The 23,411-nt window shown below is 47.5% G+C and overlaps 1 protein-coding gene across 1 annotated transcript in view; it reads left to right on the top strand.

Annotated features, from left to right (window-relative positions):
• PIGQ (phosphatidylinositol glycan anchor biosynthesis class Q) overlaps nt 1-20,615 on the top strand; it is a 32,607-nt gene extending 11,992 nt beyond the window's left edge. The window contains exons 4-10 of the mRNA XM_009277270.2: nt 908-1,034; nt 2,031-2,184; nt 4,813-4,924; nt 7,131-7,211; nt 8,215-8,329; nt 12,182-12,243; nt 16,608-20,615. Of these exons, the coding sequence (XP_009275545.1) occupies nt 908-1,034; nt 2,031-2,184; nt 4,813-4,924; nt 7,131-7,211; nt 8,215-8,329; nt 12,182-12,243; nt 16,608-16,760 (804 nt within the window). The 3' untranslated portion in view covers nt 16,761-20,615. The remainder of the gene's footprint in view (nt 1-907; nt 1,035-2,030; nt 2,185-4,812; nt 4,925-7,130; nt 7,212-8,214; nt 8,330-12,181; nt 12,244-16,607) is intronic.
• Nucleotides 20,616-23,411: the final 2,796 nt, after the last annotated feature.

Here is a 23,411-nt window from a genome sequence, read left to right as displayed (position 1 = left end):
GTCAGGTGCAAACTGCTGAGGAGCAGAGCATCCCCTTCTTCTGCCCTGCCGACTGCAAGGGGGACCTCTGGCAGAGTAGTGGGGTGGAGAGAGAAAATCAGTAAGTAATATCAGCCTGGGATTAAATCACCAGAAATTGTGAGTCAAAGCCTTCAGTGATTTGGGGACGAGCTCCATTAGGCTTTTTTTCCTCAATGTTTCAGAGGGCTTCTTTTTTACTGGGATGCCATGGATATCTCTCTGTGACGCCTGCAGAGAGGCAAGATAGTGGTAGGCAAGATCAGTGCTAAACAGCATGGTTAATCTTGCCTAGTACACCACAGAGTGTCAAGAAAGTTTGTTTATGTATGAAATACATTTATGTATTTGTTTTCTACCCTGCTGTAAACACATACAGGTTATTTGTAAAAATGCACTTTTTTTGCCCGTGAGCACACTGCCATCTTGCCCCTTTTAAAATCCTGACAGCCTTCCCCATAGTTAGATTACTTGCTCAATTCAGACTTTTCAGTTGACTGTCCAAAGAAGTCGATTTGCGCACCAGCATTTGCCGCCTATTTCAAGAACTCTCGTTACACCAAGAAATCATACCGTGCAAGTCTACCCGAGATGGCCATGAACAAACGCTAGGTTTGTGTTCCCAGCACTGTTCCACGTTTAAGCAATTCGGCTTCCTCTCTGCTGTTATGTTTGGGTTCAGTAAAGAGACACTTGTCAATAAAGGTGCATTTCTGATTTAACTAGTTGTCTGTAAAGTAGTAGTTTGGATGGGGGTTTTTTCCCATTGGTTTGAAGGGTGTGGTAAGGTAAGAATACTTTGCGGGGGGGCATCTTGTACAGTACACTGGACCTGTTCAGTGTGGTAGCAGTCTTTTATCTCAGGTGTCTTGCTTCCATGTGTTTATAGCACGTAGCTGAAGAGCTCCAGGACCTGCTCCAGTGGCTAATGGGAGCGCCAGCTGGACTGAAAATGAACCGAGCTTTGGATCAGGTTTTGGGCCGCTTCTTCCTTTACCACATCCATCTTTGGATTAGTAAGTGCAACTGTTTAACTTTTCAGCCTCCCTTTTCATCTCTTCCCTCCCGAGTGTTTAATGTTTGCCTAGAGGTGAATAATGAATCAAAATGCGCTACTGCAAGTACAAACTTGTCTGTGAGTCTTCCCGCTGTGGGAACCCAAGCCAAAGTTGGATTCCCACACAAGGAAGTCATGCACATTAAATAAAGTGCTTGTACTGATGCTTTGCAAGAAGTGCAAATCACGACAGAGCTTACTTCTTGGTGCCATTAGTGGTGAGTGTCCAAGGGAAGGCTTTAGGTCTTGCGTAGGCTTTCACAGTCTTTGCCCTGTAAGAGGCAGCTGATAGGACAGGGATGAGAAGCATGCTCTCGGGATGCAAATGCAAACTCCGTCTTGTCACTGACTTCAGCTTAGTGCAATTTTGTTATTTCAACACACCCCTGTTATCCTTGATAAGTGTCTTGATGAAGGAGTATAGTCATGATGGACGTGAACTCCTCAGTTATTATACTGATTTAGTGGGCTCAGCAATCAAGTATGGTCTCGTTTCTGTGACTTTGCTCCACCTTAGTGATGAAAGAGACTGTGTGCCTCCACACCATTTTATTTTACAAAAGCCATATGGGATGGCTTTTGTGGGAATAGCAAGAAGAGGAGAATGGTTGTAGTAAAGGTTGATGTGTGCAGTTAAAAATGTAATTAGGAACCTGGACACAAATCTAGAAAAGCAAATCACATGTGGAGCAAGGCGATTGCTCTGTTTAAGCTGAGCATGTCCTCCCCTTCCTCACAGAGCTGCCACACCTGGAGAGAAACCTAGGGGGAAAGAGAGTTTTTGTTGGCCCTCCTAAACAGAAGACGGCATCTAAAGGAGTTTTCCAGTTTTACTTCCATGTTTTTGTGGCTATGATTTCTGGAGCAATGTTCTAAGGCATGGATAATCAGTCTTTTGAGAGTGTCAGCAGGAAGACGTCTCAGTCAAATGCTGACACTCTGCAATGTCCACTAGGCTACATTCACCTGATGTCCCCATTCATTGAGATGATCCTCTGGTACGTCGGTCTGTCGGCTTGTCTGGGCCTGACCGTGGCTCTCTGCATCCTCTCTGACATCATTGCGCTTCTGACTTTCCACATCTACTGTTTCTATGTCTACGGAGCCAGGTGAGTTGATCTCTCTTGATTACGTCTTGGGTATGTTTGGAGAGAAGGGCCACTGAACACTCAGGGCACGTGTTTAATTTGTGGAACATTCAGTCCTGGCATAGTTCTCTTGAATTCACAGTTTAGCCAGCAGTTAATGCATTGCATTCTTTTATGCACGTGGAAGTGATGGTTGCAGCAGTACAAGCAACCTGTCTTTCAGTTCTCCTGCATTTAAACATTTATTTATTGTGGTAGTGACCTTGAAAAATAAAACTACATGATAGGCAGAGGACAAGAAAGCAGTTCACCCTATCCCTTTGATTCAACCTTCTAGTACTCTCTTCAGTTGCATTCTACCCAGTAGTTTTGAGGGGAACTGGAGGAGAGGAGGAGGAAGGGGAACCTTTGTACTTCTGGAAAAACCCCGAAGTCCCTGCCTCTGCCCTACTTCAGAGGTTCTTGTCTGCACTGTGGAGCACAGATGCCAGGTTTGGGGTTAAGCATGGCTGTGACACCATCCTGGTGTCATTGTCTGGAGGGCCCCACAGGCTGAGAGCCAGGCGGAGACTCTGAGGGAGTGTGTGGGAGTGCAGAGGGCTTTGGAGCACGTCCAGGGCATGTCGGGGTTACTGTGCAAATGGTGCCCACCAACGTGCTCTGTTCCTGCCCTCCATTAACACGTCCTGCAGCAAGGCGTCACACAGGCCACTGGAGGATAGCTGCTCTTGCCAAGGAGATGAGAGACAAGGTAATAAATAAAGAAACTTTTGGCTTATAAAGTACAGAATGGTCATTGTTCCTCCCCAGGCTGTGAGCAGAGGGCTTTACATTGCAAACAACAGAAGAAATAGTAGAACTTTAGTTATGGGTAGCTTAGGGGATGGTTAGAAATATTGAGATACGGTTTATGAATCAGTTCTGTTGTGAGCATAGGGCTTACGCCCGAAATCAGTAATGTCAGTAATGGGGAGTCTCTTCCCAACACCTCTAATTACTGGAATTTCTGTTTTGGGCTGTGAGGAGTGGCCTTGCTCCTCCTAATTGTGCAGAAAGTGGAAACAAGAAAAGCATTTTCTCAGCTGATTGGTTTTCCCTTGTGAGCTGCAGGGAGCCAGTCTACCCGCCTTGGCTGTTTGTTAGAAGTATAGAGCAGCTATATGTTATCTTGCCGCTGGCACCAAATTGCCCCTGCTGTGCCAGGTGCCCCCCGTGGAGAGTCAGAAAGGGATAGCAGTCACCCACATCAACACGGCCACCACAACACCTTGCGTTCCTGCAGCTGGCGGAAGAATTTGCTGGTTCAGGTGCTGGTGAAGCCTGAGATCCCCTTCTGAAACAAACCGCACAGTGAAACAAGAGCGGGCATGTGTGTGCAGGCAGCCAGGGAAGGTGGGGCAGGTGCTACAGCAGGAACACCCGCTTGGTGCCACGTCAGGGTGCGTGGGGAGTGTGTGGCCTTAGTCAGAGCCACAGGGCAGGTATGTACCAGCAACCTGGAGGAGTTGTCCTGGGCACTCTCCTGCCTAGGGATTAGTGCACCGAGCTGTGCCTGCCAGTCTGGGGGCACCCTGCCAATTCCTTGAAGCAGTTGGTGTTCCTCAAACCAGATTCTTCTCTTGGATAAGACTCCTTGCCTCTGCTTTCACAACACTGCCTTGAAATCTGAGCAGCCTCTGCGCCTTAACTAGACTGGTTAACCAGTCTGGCTTTTGTAGCTCAGGCTTTCTCAGGGTCTGTTCTGCCCCACAGATTGGCTGTGTCCCCCTTCTTTACATCCCTGTATGTTGGACGCTGCTGCCCAGGGCTCTTTGTGCCTCTTCTCCATCCCAGGGGCTGTTTCTTCCTCTATGTTATTCCATAGAGGTGTCTATTTCCCACCCCTTATCGCCCCAAGCTTCTCGCACTGTTGCCATTTTTCTGGGAGGGAAGTAGCTCCAAGTGTCGTAGCACCAAGTTACGAAAGCCTGAGGAAAGGATGCAGCAGGGGTGCCACCAGCCATTTAGTTGATCTCTTCCCACCCTTAATGGATGTTTGAAGCTGTGGTTTACTAAAGAAGGTGCAGGGGCTCCAGTCCTCTCCCCTGCCTCTCTGTGCTGCGAAGGCAAAATTGAATTGTATTGACTCAAGTGTAAGGGGTAAGACCTTGGCCACTCCTGACGTGGAAGGGGTGTGAAGCAAGGGGAACAGAGCAGACCTAAACTGGAGAGACAGAGGTGAGCTCAGGGGAATAAGCTTGCTGCTTCTTTTGCCGCAGAAAAGGCGGTGGCATGGGGCTGGCCATTTGCTGCTGCTCATAGGGGCCACCCTCCAGCATCACTTGCCACTTCCCATGTGCCAGCCTCTTCATCAACAGGAGCAGAAATCAAGAGCCTTGCCGCAGCCCCGGGCCATGGCATGGCCATTGCCCTCCAGTGGTCCAGAGCTGTCTGCGGTAGCCTGCTTTGCCCGTGCCACAGGCCAGCCCGAATACAGTTGACTGAGCAATTAGTATTTTATCTGCGTCATTCTCAGGCTGATTTCTTTTGCTGCCCTGAGTTCTGTGGCATCGGTAAGTGAGTGGGTGCAGGGGTGTAATGATGACAGCTGTTTTGTGTTGAAGCTCAGGAACTCGCAGCTCTGATGCACAGCGTCTTCTCTTTGCTCAGGCTCTACTGCCTGAAGATTTACGGCCTGTCATCTCTCTGGCGCTTGTTCCGTGGGAAGAAGTGGAATGTCCTCCGGCAGCGGGTGGATTCCTGCTCCTATGACTTGGACCAGGTAGTGCTGCAGCGCCCGGGGCTCGCTGCAGGACGCTGCCCACGGGCAATACGATTCTATCCTGCTTCGACTAATACTGAGACAGAAGCCACGGGAGGCTTTGTGGTGCCCAGAACAAGCGCCTGCCTGGCACTCTGCATCCGTGGCTCTTCGAACAAATGCTCGGACTCTGCTGCTCTGCAGCACCCCTTCACTTCTCTGCATGTTCAGGGGGCCTAATTCTGGCAAGCGCTGAGCACCTGCAAGGCACCCTGGTGAACTCTGATGGGTGCTGCAGATGCTCGCAGCTCCTGGAGCATGGGAGTGGGTATGGGGGAGGGAGGCAATTTAAGAAGTGGTGCCCAGCAGTGTTGCCACAGTAACAGACGTGCCAGCGTTTCTATTAAAAGGCCCTGTTTCATTCACGCTGGGCTGGAGCCTGGCCCACACGTTCTCACTCAGGCAGCAGAGGCAGTTTTTTGTCAAACGCTGTAGCCTCTTTTTCTGAAATGCCATGCAAAAGTTCAGCAGAGCCTGAACTGCTCCACGCTGGCAGTTGCAAACATCACTAAAATAATAGAATAATATTTGGTAACTTCCAGGGCCAGTGCCTCTCTCTCCATTGCAACAGATAACCTTGAGCTTCTTACACCCCAGCGGAGGAGCTATTTTTCTCTTTCTTTGGCGATGGAAAAGTAAGAGCCTCCGTGCCAGGAAGGCCGTTTGCGTCAGGGCTCGGTCCCTGTGTGCTTTGAGGAGAATTGGTTTGGCACTTCAGGCTTCGTCCTGCTGCTCTGGAGGCCAGTGGGAATTATGTCGTTGGCCTGGGTGGGAAGAGACATTCAAAGCAGACCTTAAAAGACTTTTGGAGATGTTAAGCAACGGCAGTGGAGTGACAGAGGAGGGGAGAAACAACTGCTGTGAAGAGAATGGGTTGGGTTATGGTCTATTTCTGGTTATGTGCATAAAGCTGGGATGTTGATCCACCTCTGTGACAGGACTGGGTTATTTTCTCTCATAATATACCACGGCCATGATCTCTTTTTGCAGAAATGGCAGTGCCCTGTGTTCCTGTGGCCTCTCTGTTCTGGAAGTGGTGACTGAAAATTGAAGAGTCAGATCCCTATTTGTCATAAATCTGCATTTCTCCCAGTTGGAATTAGTTAGACTTACGCCAGCTGGGCTGGCCCAGAATAAAAATAACTTTTTCTGTGGGCAGTGGAGCTAATGACACCTGCTTTCCTATGGATTTTTCTCCTTCATCCTCTGAATATTGCTCCCCCCGCCCCAGTAACTCCAGCTTCTTTCTCTCTCCCAGTTTCCCACTGAGCAAGAGGCAGAAGTTCTGTGGCTGGACTGACCAGCTGACTGCTGCTGCTGGGAATGTCTATTAACCAAATTTTGTCAGCTTTTCCCCAGCTGCTTGTTCTGCTAAAACAAGGAGGAACAAAAATACCTCTCAATTCTCTACAAAATTCCCTACCAAATTTCTACTTCTTTGTTCCCTTCCACCTTTTCCTGGTAAAAACTGACCAAGGGCTTTAAAACTTGCAGGGGTAGGGGGTGGACAAACAGCATGATCATGTAAGTCTTGTTTCATAAGGAAGCTGGCCTGAAATAGGAGATCTTGGCTATTGTCTATAAAGGAAAAATTGCTGTCAGGATCCAGCTTATTTGTCTTTCCAAACATAGTCCTATTATAGGGAGCTTTCTAAAAAGGCCCAGTGAGAAAAACAGTACTGAAAATATTCAAGGTAACAGCATTATTCACACAGGGAGTAAAAAAAAACACGTTAAGGAGTCTTGTGAACTTCCATTGTCTCACAGTCCACCTTTTCCTGGTAAAAACTGACCAAGGGCTTTAAAACTTGCAGGGGTAGGGGGTGGACAAACAGCATGATCATGTAAGTCTTGTTTCATAAGGAAGCTGGCCTGAAATAGGAGATCTTGGCTATTGTCTATAAAGGAAAAATTGCTGTCAGGATCCAGCTTATTTGTCTTTCCAAACATAGTCCTATTATAGGGAGCTTTCTAAAAAGGCCCAGTGAGAAAAACAGTACTGAAAATATTCAAGGTAACAGCATTATTCACATAGGGAGTAAAAAAAAAACACGTTAAGGAGTCTTGAGAACTTTCATTGTCTCACTGTTTCCTATTCTTTTATTTTTATTTTATTTTATTTTGCCATTGCTCTGCTAATGATTGTTTGTGTTTCTTTTTCCCCTAGTTATTTATTGGAACTTTGCTATTTACAATCCTGCTGTTCCTCCTGCCTACCACTGCACTGTATTATTTGGTTTTCACCCTGGTAAGATTTAACCCTTGAAGCTAGTCATATACTGTCTTCTGAGATATTAAAAAAGGTTTCCTGGTCATTTACTGTCATCCGCAAAGAAAATATAAGACTTGTCTAAGTGTCCCAGGAAGGGTTCTCACACAGCCCATGTAGGCCAAGCAAGCGGAATTCAGGATATGTGTTTGTGTTTCTCCAAAGGGAATTCCCAGCAAATCCCAGTCAGCAGGACAAGCTGTTCCCCTCTCTTTCACTTGGAAGTCATTTTTTATCTTTCCATCCCACGTCTGGGGTGACGGCCCTTCTAGTTTGATCCAGAACTTGTTTTTTTCAGGAAATTAACTTTCTGCGTTAAATGCTTTCAGGCAGGCTTTGCTCTGAGGGTTGGACTTCTTTATTTTTCTTTTCTTCCCCCAGTATGACCAGTCGTCTCTGAGGCCTGCCTGGAGCAAAATTTTCCGCAGACAGTGGCCATCACATGGTTTCAACATCTTTTTTGAGCCCTCTCTTTTCAGATGAGCTTGACAGCAAAAATAAATGCAGTCTGACAAAAAGAGGTGCTTTAATCAGGGGACAGAAAACACGGAGCAGGAAGCTCATTTCTGACTGCTTTGTTCTTGCTTAGATGCTCTACATGCAGTTTCTTCAGGCAGAAATAAGCTACTTCAGCTCACTGTTGGAGAGAGAAAAATTTACATTCACTGATACACAGTGATGGAGTTTACTAGAAATGGAAGCCTGAATTCTCCCTTTTAGACTGCGACTGTTGAAAGTGGAATAGCTCTCATGTCCTTGCAGGTCACGGCCTCTACAACTGTAGGGGCTTCATTTCGGTTACACCCTTAAGCTAAGATTGTCAAGGAACCTCAGACAGGGTCTGGATGTCCAGCACTTCTAGACATCAAACCCGCTTTGGGAGGCTTTAGCTTAGCACATGACAATGCCAGATTGCAGATCAGCTCATGAATTTGCATCTCCTGTTTCTCTGAGATTTTCTTATTAAACTGTTTCTCTGTAGCTCCGTTTGCTGGTGGTGATTGTGCAAGGCCTGATACACTTGCTAGTTGACCTGATTGACTCTCTGCCTCTTTACTCAATCATCCTTCGGCTCTGCAGGTCCTACAGACTCGCAGGTAAGTCCTTCAGGACTGCACATGCAGAAGTTCAAGGATTTTGCATTATGCATTTAATTTTGATGCGATGGGTAGCTTCTGAATAGAAAGATGCAGCAGGGGCAGGAAAGAACCTAAGGCTCGAGTCACGCAGTTGTCCGTACCGTTAACCAATTACTGCAGGATGAGGATGTTAATGGAAAGGAACTTGGTGCTGAAGCAGAATCAGAAGCACCTTTACAAAGCCTGTGGCAACTACAAGTGACATCCAAACAAGCACCTTCTAAATAAGTTCATCTTTTGATTCCCGTTCTAGTGTACCAGGTCAGGTAAAACTTCTGAGAGTTAAACAAGCTGTTAACCTTGGGGGTTTGGGCTCTGAAACAAGCCAAATTACAAAAATTACAAAAATACTCGGAACGTCTGCTGTTTCAAAGGGCTGGATCTACAGTGGCTGTAGATGCTTCAGCATCAATGAAGCTGCTTCAGTTCTGTGCTGACTTGACTAACGGAAGTCCTGAGCAGAGGTGTTTGGATTAATTTCAGAGCTCTGGGCAGATTTCAGATAATCGTTCTCTTTTTTGAGACTAATCTGTCACCATTTTGAAACTAGTCATTGTTTTTCCACTTTTGGTAACCATCAGCTATGGTTGCTGTCAGAGCAAAGGGTCATTCTGAAATGGGTTTAACTGTCAACAGCTATGGTTAATCTAGTTAAAATCAAGCAGATCTAAATTATTATATCCCATCCATTTAAAGAGCGTGCAGCAGGAATTTTAAATACAAGAAGGAGCTTGATCATCACTAAACGAAGGCTAGTCATCAAATGCAAAGGAAGCTTGAGGCAACCGATAACAGCTTTGTCTGTTGGAGCAGCGCCAGGCTCGATTTTTGGGAAGGTAAAGCTGAGCCATGTTACCAACTCAGTTGCTTTTCCGTGTGTGCCTTCAGCAGGTTCCTATGAATTTCCTGGCAGAAGCCCTTCAGGGCTGTCTTTGGAGAACAGGAGATGCTGCTGAAGAAAACTGACCCAGTAAACAGCAGGTCATAGGGCAGAAGGAAATCTTGTTGCCACTGAGAGACAAGGCCATATATTCCCATCAGTCTTAGGTTACTTCTCCTCAGTTTTGTTTAGTCAGCTACCTTCTGCAGGGTAATAAGCCTCCACCCAGGCAGAGGATTGTCTTCTCAGTTGAGTTTGTTACCTGACTTACTTTCTTTGTTGGCTATTTGTTTGCTCCTCTTAAACATTTTAAGAAAGAGAACACTGCAGTGCCATGCTGCCTGCGAGATGAAGAGGCATCTCTGAGAATTTCTGCAGCCTGTGTTCCTGCCCCAGCACAAAAACACGTCATTGGAGTGGTAACAGATGGAGCAGTTGAATCCAATTCAAAGGACTATAGGGAGTACACATCACTTGATGTCCTCACTGCTTAGGTTTTGCCTCCCTTTCAGACTCAGATCTTGGATAAGACATCCTCTGGCATATATTACGGCAGCTAATTTTACAGGCACCATAAAGATGGCTCTACCAACGTGAATGGATAGCTGTTCCTGTCGGCAAGGGTTTAGTGCAGTGGTTAAGTTCAATTCAGTTCAGTCGTGGCATCTGGCCTCCAAGTTTGTCGACTCAGTTTCTGAATTGACAAAGTATTGTATCGGTGAAGCCTGGGCCAGGATAGATGAACGATCCTTCCACACACCAGAAACAAAATCCATATTTTCTTTCCACATATCAGAAGTGACATACTTCAGACTTTAAAAAGCCTTTTGCAAATATATCAAAGCTGGTGTCCTCTCTGCAAGAGTTCTGTCCGCCCAGTGTGAGCTCAAGGGATGCCACCTTGGTTGGGATGGGTACACCGTGCTGTTGATTTAGAGTGTGAAGTGAAGCGTAGCAGTGAGGTTCAGGGGTCTCGGACTCTGCCCACACCCAAGTTACCAACGTACTGTTTGATTGTGCACAGGTCAGTTCATTTTCTCTGTACTTCTCTTTCCCTCTTGCCCAATACGTAGATATTCACATCACAAACTTTGGGGCAAGTTTTGTCATGATTCTGTAGGACCTGTCATGGTGGTGTCTCCATGATTACTGGAATACAAACAAGCAGTGAGCTTGCTCTAGTGAGCTGTCATGTGAAACCAAGCAAATGGGTTTGTGTCCCGACCTCTCTTGTGCCATCGATGATGCCGGTGTACACAGAAAGCAGAACCCTGAGCTCTGGAGTTGGCTGGCAATCACAGAATAGTTTAGGGTTCTCCTCTTCTAGAGTGATCTGCAGTAGACCGAGCCTTCCTGCTTCTTCTGTGAAATGAATTGCTTAGGCCCCTGAGCATTGTAGTAATCTATAGGTCATTCTAAAATAAATTTGTAGCCTTTTTGTGCATATATTTTCTTAGAAGTTTAAGACTCTTGAACAATTAAATAATCTAGTTAAGAGATTGTTGGCTTGCAGCTGCGGAAGGGAAGTGTGTGGCCATGACCTACAGAAACGGCATTTTCTGGTCTAATAGACTGTTCCTAGGATAAGGCTCCAGAGTGCTCGACCACGTACCTGAAACTTGAGTGCCCACTTGTTTCTGTCTCTCTCTGACAAATTGCCTGCCTGAAAAGCAGTTCCTGGAATGGTTTAGACACTTCCTCGTAGCCAAAACTCAATGAATCATATTGAACACTTTTTGTCATCCAGCACATTTGCTTATTGAGACCCAGGGTACTCAAAGATCTTTCTGAAGCCATTGGGGAAGCCCATGTTTCAATATAACCCAGCAAAACACAGATAAATCCTTCCTGTCTTATACAAAAAAGGCTTTAGGATTTGGGGAGACACTTTAAACCAGAGCTGTCCGCTAGACAAGAGCGTTCTCTCCCAGACGGAGTAAACTGTAATTTTAAATAATTCAAATTACTTCAAAGAGAAAATGTTTTGGTTTTTTAAATGTGTAAGAGTCACATAGATACTATAGTGATGGGGCTTACACAGATGAAGAGTTTTATTTCTGTTTGTACTCCTCAGTCACTGTTTGATCTGTGGCAGATCACTTCATTACGTTTGCCTCATCTTCTTACCTGTAGAAAGGAATAATAGGGGCACACTTGGCTGGTACAGGTTTGCAGAAGATGGATTGGTTTTATTTCTGTGAAGTGATTCGAGATCTTTCACAGAAAAATGCCTCTCTAGTCCTAGTTGTTACCTTTGTTTGAAACATTGCATTAAATGTTCATGCGCAGTATGTCACCAGTGGAATCCAAAATCTTTCCTATTTATCTTTAAAGTATTGGGAATGTAGCAAGTCCAAGAGGAAATATAAAAGTGGCAGGTGTGATGGGGTTAGTAGTGTGTTAAAAACATATGAATGCTGGGATTAATAGGCAGCGATTGCTTTGAAATGTCTGTAATGCCTCCAGGCCAGCCGCTTTCCTCCCTTAGTCTGAAAGAGGGAGAGATTTGCACACGTGCTGTATCCATATGAGCACAAGTTAAAGGTGAGTTCTCTGCCTGCTGTTAACGTGGAGTTCCCATTCTGATGGAAGTTTGGGAAAAGAGAAAGATTTTTCCAGTCCCATTGTCACCATCAGGCCTGGCTGCCTGATTTCTAGGGTTTGTACTTTCTTTAGGACTGCGTTTTCAAGCTGGAAGTCAGAGGGCTGCTTTTAATGGAGCTAAGAGAAACGCATCGTTTGTCATTACGCTTAAAACCACTATAGAGAGAATCTGTGCTTCTTGTTGAACATGTGTAAGGGTTCATAAATCAAGAAAGGTTGAAGACTCCATTTCTAGGAAATCGGTGCTCAGCCAACAGAGCTGAACAGCAAACGGCACGGGCTTTTCTCCAGCATGGATTTGGTTTCCTTGTTCTGTTTCTTTTCAGCTGGTGTGAAGTTCAGAGTCCTTGAGCAGCAGGATGGAAAACCTCTTCGACTCCTTATGCAGGTAAGCCACTTGTGCCCTCCGTGACATCTTCTGCTGCAGGCTTCGCCTCAGACTGACCCCAGGGTCCTTCTCTCTTCTGTAGCAGTTCTGAGACTGGTCCCACTGAAAGGCCCCACTTGAAAAATTTCAGCTGTGAAATGCTGAAACAAGGGAAATACGTTTCACATTGCAATGACTGGCTGCTGCTTTCTCTTCCTTTTAATACCCTGCTTGAGTCCTCCGTTTAGAGAAAACACAGTGTCTTGTATGGTATGAAATGAAATGTGAAAGATGGGAGAAACGTGGAGCTCTGTTACTTCTGAAATTAAGACTTCACGTCATTATCACCTCGCTTCCTGGCTCTGTGCAGCCTCACCTTAATAATTGCTGAACACTGAGAGAAGCAAAAGGCGGCAGCTAAACCATCCAGAATGACAGACAGTGAAGGGCTTGTAAAAGGTCTTCCCTCCAGACGTGCTGAAAAGCCTTAGCTGCTCCACGATGCCGGCAGGATGCGTGCGTGGGCGAGACGAGAGGGGAAGGGCCTCCTGTTACTCCTGAGTTGCTCTGGCAAGGTGCATTGAAAAAGGTTACCTGTGCTTTTGTAACCTCGCATTTCCATGCTCTGTCGTCAGAGATACTAAAGGAATTTTTTTTTTCTGAAAAGAAATGATGTGATGGTAGCAGTGAGGTTCTCATTACGCTTTCAGGAGTGATTGTGAAATTTCCATTTCCTGACTTTGCGGGAGTACTGCCATATCACAGGGGCGCTTCTCTTGCTCTTGACATCCTAGGAGGACAGTCTGCAAGTAGCGTGTAGAATTTATAAAAGACACTTGGGCGCTGCAGGGGTGTGTGGGAAGAAATTAACTGCGGCTTTCCAGTTCTTTTGCTTTTTCCATCACCAGTCCAGCCCCAGCCCTGTTTCAGCAGAGATCAGATTAGCACGGAACCAGCACACCAGCTAGCAGCAATTTGAAAGGGAATCCCTTCAACAGATGTCTTCTAGGGCAAAACTAGCATTTCCTAAGCATGCTGTCTACCCAGTTCCTGTGTTTCAGTAGGGTAGTGGTGTAAGAACCAAAATCTGTCATTCTCCGTGGCCAGAACACTCCATAAAAAGGAAACCGAACACCAAAGACGAGGCACAGGAGCTGCTGAGCAGAGAGTTTGGCATCAGTGTGTTTGTGAGATGAGATGGATAGCTTCTCCAGAGGAAAAAGATCATGACTTGGAGAGCAAAGGCAGTGAGTCATATGAATACGATGAATTTTCCTTGGACCGCTGCAGAAAGATCCTTCTGCTATCTAGAATATAGCATAAGTCATCATATCAAGAGGTGGAAGTGCTTTAGTGGATTCTCTCTTGGCCTTCTGTTCAAATAACAATGAGCAGAGAGTCAGTAAAGGCACTTTTTTGCTCTCTTTGTGCTGGTGGAAATGAAAAATGGGCTTGTGTCAGAAATCCTGCTGAATATATCACTTTCTGATAGGTCTTTTGAGAGGACAATCTAAAAAGCCTATTTTTAAGTCACATGCTAAAATTCTTATTTATGGTACATGATGATGTTCCTTTCTAGAAATTTCACAGTGGCTTTGTCCCCTCCCCATATGGTAGCCCTCTGGAGCCGTGCTTGATGGAAGTAAGGCCGTATGCATGTAACTATGCCCAAAACAATTCAAGCTATAGGTGACTGATACATTCACAGCTATCCTTTGGGGTGCTGGTAATGGATTAGAAATCAATAATGCTGGTTTTGAGCATTCACACTCGGCTTGCAGTTCAGCCGAGTGATTATTTTTTATTTTTAAGATAGTGTCACTGGAATGCAAAGACCAGACACAGGCAGGCGGAGGGTGGGGGATGATATTTCCATTCCAAATGCTACTTAATTTTCTCCAGGAAGTCTTGCATAGTTCAGTGTTTTCATTAGTGTTTAAAATCATTTATTTTGGTGTACGAGAAGAAATATTTCTGACAGTGTGGCTCAGCTGAACTGATAGCCCAGTGAGAAGACACGATGAGTTTGATTCATCTGTATACCTTCTGCTAGAAGTGTCATCTTCCACAGCAATTGCTTTGAAAAGGGTTAAGCAAAAGAGGAAGGGAGAAGGGAACAGCTCAATTATGAAACAAAGGATGTATATTAGGGTATATTATAGCTTTGGACTACAGAAATTGCATAAAAGGAACTCATATTGCCACTTCCCTAATAAACGGTTGCTTTTGTTTTGCTTGTTTCCATTTGTAATAGGAGAGGCAGACGCATATATTGCGCTGGGCATAAAACCATCGCTTGTTATTTCTCAGTAAGCAAGTGTTACCGCTCGGTATCACCACTCTGCCTAGGGATGATTTTCAGCGAGAAATGTTGTGTCCAAACCTTCCAGCCCACGTAGCTAATAGTCAAAGGAACATACACTGTGTATCTCCCTTGTGTAGCAGCAGTTCCTATCCTCCCCCAGCGTGTTTTCACTTAAAATATACTGGTTTGCCTACAGCTGAGGAAATAGGCAGAAATAGTTACTCAAGTTTTACTGTTGTTTGTTTTGGGGGCAGGTTTCTTTGGTCTTTTTTTTTTTTAATTATTTTTTCTTTTTTTTTTTTGGCTCACTGTCCATGACCGCAATGCGGTGAGGTTGGCTATAGTCATGCAGAATGCCCCATAAATGCTGTGGTCGATCCTTGGCCTTTAGGCTGTAGAATGGGTTCGAAGTATGAGCCGCGTGAGTTTGGGTTAGACATACCTCAGGTGGTACGAGCGCCGCTCTTCCGTTTCTGGTACAAACGTTCGTTTTGATCGCATTCGGAACTAGCCTCCTGTGAATCTGTCTGGGACCCATTTAATGTCTGCTAATGAGTCAGTGTCCCGCAGCCGGACCGCGCTGGGTCCGGCTGTTCTTTGGCTTCCCTCAGCCTGCGCGAGCTGCTGCCCTGGCCTTTTTCCCAAACTTCATAGGGATGCTTCTGTGTACAGGCATTTTCTCCTTCTGCTTCAGCAATGGTGTATTTTGAAACTAATTTGACAAAGGTCTCCAGGATTAATTCTAATGAACTCTTTGCTTTATCACCCTTTCCCAGAGCTCCATCTCTGTAGGCGCCCTGAGTTCATCCTCCCCCTCTCCATGACCACCAGACAGCTGAAGCAAACTGGTGGTACAGGCAAACCCCCAGAAAACTGGTTGCTCTTCAGTGGACAAAAGAAATATTCAGCTTTTGACAAAGTAGTGACTGTCTGTGTGGTTTTTGCTGTCTCTCTTTCCTTTTTGTGGCTGGATTTTCTACTGTGAATTATAGTCTCCTTTCACGCAGCTGCTTGGTTGGACCCTTTCACTAGAGGAGGATGTCCTTCCATTTCTCCCCACTGTCCAAGCTTCCTCTAGCTCTGTAAGTCTCCTCACCTTGGCATCTCTCATGGTCTGTTTTCTGAGATCCACCATTTCTGTGTAATCTGTTTACTCTTTTGGAGACAACCTATTGCTGTGCATCCTTCTCATGCATCAGATCTTGGCCAGACTGGATCAATCCTCTGGACTTCCCCTATCTCTCTACCCTGAAATGCTTCACTGGAATGAGATTTTCCAAGGTCTAATGTGCTTCTGTCGCCCCTTGTCCAGCTAACATGTCTGTCTGCCTCCCCCACCTTCCAAAAGACCAATACGGCAACTTTGTGACCACCATCAGAGGCCACGAGCTTTCGCAGGCAGAGACTCCAGACGTGGTCATTCTTGGGAGGGTGATTGAAATCAAACTGAAAAAGATGAACTCAGCCAAGGAGACTTAATTTAAAATGGTAATGAGCAGCCCTGGCATTGTGGCATTGTGTGGTATGCATCCTGTTCTGCTAGGACTCGATTCCCCTGGGTGGATATCAGGTGATACCAGGTTTAGCTTAAAGCATAGCTGTGGGCTGAGAGCTTAGCACATTAAAGCAGTAGGCCCATAAAAGATACGGCTTAACTGGCACATTATAGAGGAGTTCCCAAGAGTCGTAGTGCACCCCCAACAGAGTACTGCTGTCTGCGGTGGGAGGCCCCCGTCTCTCCAGCCACTGCAACCTCCTGACGCAACGAGGCGACAGTTCCACACCCTTGTGTAATGAGCATCACCCTCAAATCCTGCTGGTGTTTGCGTCTGCTGCTCTGCTTGAAAATGATTCTAATAATACTCCTTGCCAAGCTCGATTTGTTAATGTTTTGGGATGTTGTAGAAGGCTAAACAGCTTTAGCTAGCCAGAGAGGGATTTTGGCGCTTTGTGAGTAGCAGTATTGATGTTTTAACAGAGGCCAGTGCCATGCAAAAGTTGCACTTGCCCTCCTCAGCTGCCTGTGTTTCTTACTACAACACGTTTTCGTTGCTGCTATCCCTCCTTCTTCTCCTCATAGATCAACCCGCTATCATATGGCAGCGTGGTACAGACGTACAGGCTGCCGACCTACAGCTGTTACCCTAAGGATTCCTGGACATCTCTCTGCAAGAAGCTGTTCCTTGGAGAGCTAATCTACCCTTGGAAACACAAAGGAGAGAAGCAGGACTAAAGACAGCAAAAGAGCTTGAAAGACTTGGTCAGAAAAACATATTGAATCCTAATGCTTTTGGACCAAAGGCATCTCAGAGCCAGCAACTGCTGGATCCCTTTAATTAGATTTTGGTAACATGGGAGGGGCTGAATTTTTAAAGGCAAGTATTTTTAAACATTATTTTTCAACTTTCCTCTTCCCCTACACTGTGTTTGTGTAATACGCTAATGATTATTTTCGAAGCAAAAGGTTAAACGCATCAGTGCCTCATGGAACCAGCATTTAGTGTCATCGAGGAAGTACCTCCCGAATGGTTTGATGTTGTATATATCCTTCCATGTAAGCTCACAGGGCCGTATTAAAACAGTCCTTCGGGTGGTTCAAAGCCACAATGCTGAAGTGCGTTCTGCCAAAGGGTATTTTGGACCTTTTATGCTTCGGCCTTCAAGCCAGCTGATCAAAACCAAGATGAAGGATCAGCTTGTAGAGTCATACACTGAAAACTGTACAGCGGGGTTGTCTGGGTTCATAGGATATTTATTCTCTTCCTTTTGGGTGGGCTTGGATTCACCCCCACTGCAGCACCAGAGGGGGGGTTAAGCATAGAAGCAGCGGGGCTGGAGGCCCAGAAACACAGACTGCTGTACGTTTGTGCCTATATGGTCTCATCTACATTTTTTTCAAAAGCAAATCGTGTTTTGGGGAGAGCTGAGCCCTGAGCTGACACCAGAACTGAAGTGCAGAGCACGCAGCCCCAGACCCCAGACTGCTCAGGTTTACATGGCAGCGAGCCATGGTAGCTGAGAGCTCTGGGCTCTGCCAAGGCTCAGGGCTTCTTCTCTTAGTCGCAGCGTAAGGCAAACGCAGCTTTGCCGAGTCCAGCTCCGGCTGGCGTGTCTGCCAGAGGACTGCAGCAGCCCGGCTTGTTACGCAGCTCCTCCAGCTCAGGGAAGCGTGTGCTGCGCTCCCTTACAGGGTCAGTACATCCCCCTGTTTTCTCAGGGCCCAGGTGAGAGCCTCGTCATGTGGTGCCTCATCATCTTTTGCACTTTCTGATAAGCAAGGAGCTTTTAAAGTTATCTCAGATAGGAGGCATTTAAAGCCACTTCTTTCCCTGAAACTGTAGACATGTTTTTTTTAGGAGAGTTTTCCTGCTTTGGATACTACCTCCACAGTGCAGCAGTGCTCAGCTTTTTGGGTGTCCCGGTCTGAATGTGTGCCCATATTGATGCCAGTCTTCTATTCCTTGTCTTGGGGAGAGTCCCTCTGTGCACAAGAGTGTGATGTCCCGCTGAGTACTTTGTTGTTGTGTAGACATTTACATGCAGTCGTTACCCAAAAGTACGCTTTCTCCAGGTCTGCTAGCTCCTCTTGCCCCAGCCGAAACAAGGATGTGGTATCACTGTACCCTGCTGCCGCTTTGCGCGCCCGAAGCGACTGCATTAACTGGCAGGTGGGAGGTGTGCTGGATCATGCCCCCTTTTCCTCTGTCTGTTCAAGGAACCAAGGATGGAGGAGGAAGAGGAGGATGTGTTGTGGCTGCATTGCTCAGCCCTTCTCTGGAAGGCTGCCTGCATATTCTGGTAGGAGTAGGTGGAGGCGAGGCAAGGAGCCACGGCAAGGTGCCCTGGGCTTTAGTAGCCTTCAGTCAGCACCTCCGCTGGCAGGGTAAGAGTTTCCTACACCAGCCCCATGTCTCATCCGTGTACTTGAAGCTGTCACAGAAGAGAAGGGGTTACGGCCCCAGGAATGTAGGCTGCTTTAAGACGTCCCTGGCCAAATATATTTGGTTTGTCTGTAGCTGCTAAAGCCTCTTGTGGTGCAGCCACTGCCTTTTCAGTCGTAGCTTGATCAGGAGAAAATGAAGCTCTGTAGGCAGGTGCTTGGTCCAGACATTCCTTAGCAGGCAAACACAGGAGCTGCCAAGGTCTTAGGGTTTTCTTAAGGACATCATGAAGGGAGGCAGTATTACATGGGCACTGCTACCCAAAGAGGATGTCCTGTTACCTTGATCCAGGGAAGAAGGGCGCATCACTGAAGAAAGCCAGCGTGGCAAAAGCCCCCCCCCACCGTCTGCCACCGCAGGCTCTGGGTGGGACATCACTGGCTGCGGAAACTGGAGAGATCTTTGTTCTTCTTTAATGGTCAGTGCTTAAAACATAGGCATTCTTCTCTTGGAATATCGATGCCCAAGTATTTCTCTCTACTCCAGGTGTGAATAACTCCAGGTTGTGATCCATTTAGTGGATGAATGGTCTGAATAATGTTTCTCACTTCAGCTTAAGTCAGAGTCATGGACACCCATCCTTACCTGGCACTCAGCGGAGCAGATTTACACTTTACCTCCCTCTCATGTTTCCACTTGAGCTACTAAACGATATTCCCCCTGCTTCCTCCCATGCCTGCATAGTTTGGTTTACTAACTGTTGCGAGAAACTTTATTTTTGGTCTTGTGAAAATAATGTTCCTAATATCCTGGCTTTTAAAATCTTTCTGTGAGACCAAACAGCTCACAACGGTCCTAATCGTGGCTGTCCTTTGGGACCAAGTGACCTGAAACCCCCAGAGACAGCACAGAGCCATGAAAACCAGCAAATGTGACTTTCCTATTGGGAACCTGCCAAACATATTAGATGTTCCAGTGTTGGGTCTGTTTACTAAAGGTTGATACTGACTCCGGGGATGGTGAAATATCGAACGGAGAAAAAGCTCCTCCTCAAACCCTGAATCTTCTGCGACACAGAGGACCTTGAATAGCCCAGCTGGGAAATGACAGCCCCTTGTGGGTGCAGTTCTGCTGTGTCAGGCAGAACTGCTGCCTGAGCTGTCTTACTGTTTCTCATCCTCGGTGTTCTCCTTGCCCGTGATGGTATCTGAGCCTACGAGTTTCTTCTGCTGGATATTTGCCGTGTCTCTCCTCTTCCCTTCCAGTCACTGCTGTGAAATAGTCTTCCCCCACCCTTTTCCGATTCTGCGCGGAGACATTACAACAACTTAGCAGACATCCTGCTCAGGAACATTTGACCTTATGTCATCTCTCTAATTACAAGTTGGGATCAGCATCATCTTCCACAGCGGCACAGACTGGCCTAGCACTGACATTTCCTCAGGGAAGAGACTGCTGGTGAGGTTATGGCTCTAATTTATCCTCAGATCCATATTATCCGTATCAGTCTTTGGATGAGAAGTAGTTAAAGATTTCAGCTCTTCTCTGATTCCTACCACACACCCCTTATAGCAGGCAACAAGCAGCCTTTGCCAACTATCATTCAAAGACTGTAATCTTGCAGACTCTTTTTAATCCTGCATTTCCTCCTTATTTCTTCCACTTTATGGTTCCCAGGGCTGGCACAACACGCGATATGCCTCTGCATAGGCATGGTTTTTGTGAAGGAAAACGTGATTCACTGCATGCAAAACTCCATCCTAGATAGAAATTCTGTCTTTGAGAAATACTTTCCTTTCCTAACCAGAATTGCATGTGACGATGCTGAAAGGAAATCTCAGTAATTACACTGCACTGAAGGCTGGTTACGGTTTTGGGAGTTCTCCCTGGTCCTGCAGCTGGACTGTGCCTTGTTCTGCTGGCGCATGTGAATATACCATCAGGCCCACAGAAAGAGCGTTGCACGTATGTATAATCCATATGTTGACTTCCACTCTCAGGAGGGTAAGGCAGGAAAATCTCCTGCTTGGTCATCGTGCAGATAATGAGTTGCTTTCCTTCTGCCCTGTGCTGCCTGATCCTGCTGCCACACCACCATCTTCTTGCTTAACTCAAGCCCTTACTCTTTGTGCTTAGACCTGCTGATTACACCATCACAGAATCACAAACTGGTGGAGGTTGGAAGGGGCCTCTTAAGGTCACCTGGTCCAACCCCCCTGCTCAAGCAGGGCCACCCAAAGCCTGTTGCCCAGGACCATGTCCAGATGGCTTTTGAATATCGCCAAGGATGGAGACTCCGCCGCCTCCCTGAACAACCTGTGCCAGTGCTCGGTCACCCTCACAGTAAAAAAGTGTTTCCTGATCTTCAGACAGAATTTGATGTGTTTCAATTCATGCCCACTGCCTCTGGTCCTGTCGTTGTCTTATGCTGAGCTAGGAGACGCGATAACTCAAATCTCTTCAGCGAATTTGAAGATTTGCGGTCCCATGTTGTCTCTGTTCCTGAGCGGTCGTGTTCAGGGACTATTCAGCAGTCCCTTTGCCTTTTGGGTGTATCTAAGCCCTCTGCAGTCAGAGGGTAGCCTGCTCATTGAGCCAGTTACCTGACCTGCTCTTTGCCAGCTTTTCTGGACCTGGTAGCAGAGAGAGTGCTTGCTCTCCAGCCAGAGTCGCTGCCTGCGTTAAGCATGGAGTGGAAACTCCGGGAAATGTGGAGCAGAAACCCCTGAGCTGGCAGCATGCAGGTCTGCTTGGATCGGGGAGCCGCCTTTGTGCGGTGCTCTCAGGCTCTGCATGGGTAATCGGTGGCAGCGCGCCGTGAATACAGATGGGATGTGTCTGGATCTCAGCTGGTCCATCCACATGACGTGAGGCCACAGGGCTTACCAGCTAGTTCAGGAGCTTTTGGGTTGTGTTCCACTGTGCAGGATAAACGTGCTCAGAGCAATCCAAACCTTATGTGGGCAGCTGATCTGCCTTCCCGGATGAGAAGAGCGTGCCCATCACCTTTGCATCTGGCTCACCATTTTGCACTGGGAGCGGAACGTCTGCTTCCAAGAGTCTGTCCCTTCTGCCTCTCAGCTGGCAGCCTCACCTCCAGTCCTTATCCACATCTGGGCCTGGACCTCAAACCAAGAATGCTCCAGTTCCCCATTTATTGTCTCAGCAAGCCGAATATGAGGAGGGTACATGCGATTGTGAATGCTGCCGGTGACAGAACGTCAAGCCTTCGTTTCCAGATGGGTGATGAGGCTCAGGAGCAGGTGGAAGTGCTGGGTGGCTGCTTGCCCGGGGACGCACCAGAGCCAGGGCCCTGCTCTGCACTCACTGCCGGGGGAGGGGGCTGCACGCACGTCTCCCGTCCATAGTATTTAAGCACCTGGCATTGGGGAAATTCGTGAGAACTCTACAACTATGGTAGTCAATCCTCCTACTGATAATGTTTTCAGTTTTTAAATGAAGTATTATAAAAGAGCGCTGACACATTTGCAGTTTAACTAGCAGTGTGTGTGTGTTTGCGTGTGCACATAAAAGATGATGAGGAAATTTGATATGCTGATTAAAAAGCACCGGTCCGTTTTCTCTTTGCATTCACATAAGCTACCAAGTGTTAAGCAGGAGCAAAGTGCTCACATAGTAGCGACACACTGTTTTAAAATGTCACCGTTAACACCATTTGAAGGTGACTTCCTTCCCACCACAGCCCTGATTTAAAACGCAGCAGTCCGGCTTACCAGTGCAGGGAACAACCCCTGCCTTAGTAAACAGACTTGCTTCGTGTGCATCGCAGTACCGTTTCTGCAGACAGAAGTGCCTGGCAGAGCGATGGCGATGCCAGCGGGGCTTGTGTCGGCAGGTCCCTGCCCAGTCGGGACCAGCGAGGCGCTGCGTGTACCGGTTGCAGGTGCCTGTGTTTGAGAGTTTAGGGATGGAGATCTTTGTTCTGCTGACAGGTGTGGATTTTTTGGTTAATTAAACCTTTTAATCAGAACTTAAATGGATTTTGCTTACACTAGAATAAAGATGTTGGGAGAAAAATCGAGCTCTTGCCTCTTGTTTAACTTGCCGCTGAGCACCTGTGTGGGGCTGCCCGCAGCAGCGTCTGCCACCGCCACGGGGACTGGGCAGGGAGGCTGCTGGAGGCTCGGCTTGTCCGAGCGGGCTGCTCGTCCCAGTCCTGAGGCCCGGCCGGGCGGTTACTTGATCTCTGCTCTCCACACACAGGAGGTATTTCGCCGCTCGTCTGGCAGAGGGTGTTCTGCTAAGGCCAAATCATGAAGCCCTTGCAAGGAGGAGCGCTGGTCTGGTGGATCCTGCCTCAGGCCTGGGAGATGGTCGAGGTGATGCTCCTCCAGCCCTGTTTTTCCCTGTGACGCAGTGAGGAGCTCCTTTGTTTTCCGTGAGCCTGCCCGTGCGATGTGTTGCTGTTCAGCGTGAGGGGCAGGACGGAGGGGGACAAACCTCTGCAGCACTTACAGCGCAGTCTGAGCAGGAGCACAAGCCGTGCCTGGGAATGATGGGTGCCTCGTGGCCACTCCTCTCCTTCTCACATCAGAGCAGTCACACCCTTGAATCCCTCTCCCTTTCCTTTTCCCTTTCCTTTTCCTCCTTCTCCTTTTTCTTCCTCTTCTTCTTCCTCAGCAGTTTGCACCCGGCTGCCTCTTGCCCAGCCAGCAGCACCCAGCCCGCCTGCCTTCTGCAGCGTGCCATCGTCCAAGCAGGCCCAGGGCACCACCGCTTGCGGGTGGTTGTCTGAGGCCATGCAGAGCTGGTGTGCAAGTGCAACCAGAGCGCTGTCACCGGCAGAGCCCCGGGGGGGCTGTTCCTCGGCAGCCGGCGGATGGGGAAGGAGCGGCTTCCCCAGGCGCTCGGGCTCGCACCCGGGCTCCCTCGCGGCTGCCGTGTGCCGTGCTGCGGGAGCCCAGCGGTGAAGCAGCGTTGCTCCAGGCCGGCTGAGCGTCAAGCGCGGCTGCTGTCTCCTGCAGCGTGCTGCTGTCAGCCCC

Source organism: Aptenodytes forsteri, unplaced genomic scaffold, assembly GCF_000699145.1.
Source record: "Aptenodytes forsteri isolate BGI_AS27 unplaced genomic scaffold, ASM69914v1 Scaffold26, whole genome shotgun sequence".
Taxonomy (NCBI): Eukaryota; Metazoa; Chordata; class Aves; order Sphenisciformes; family Spheniscidae; genus Aptenodytes; species Aptenodytes forsteri.
Note: the sequence above shows the minus strand (reverse complement) of the source record. Positions and strands in the feature narration are given on the sequence as shown.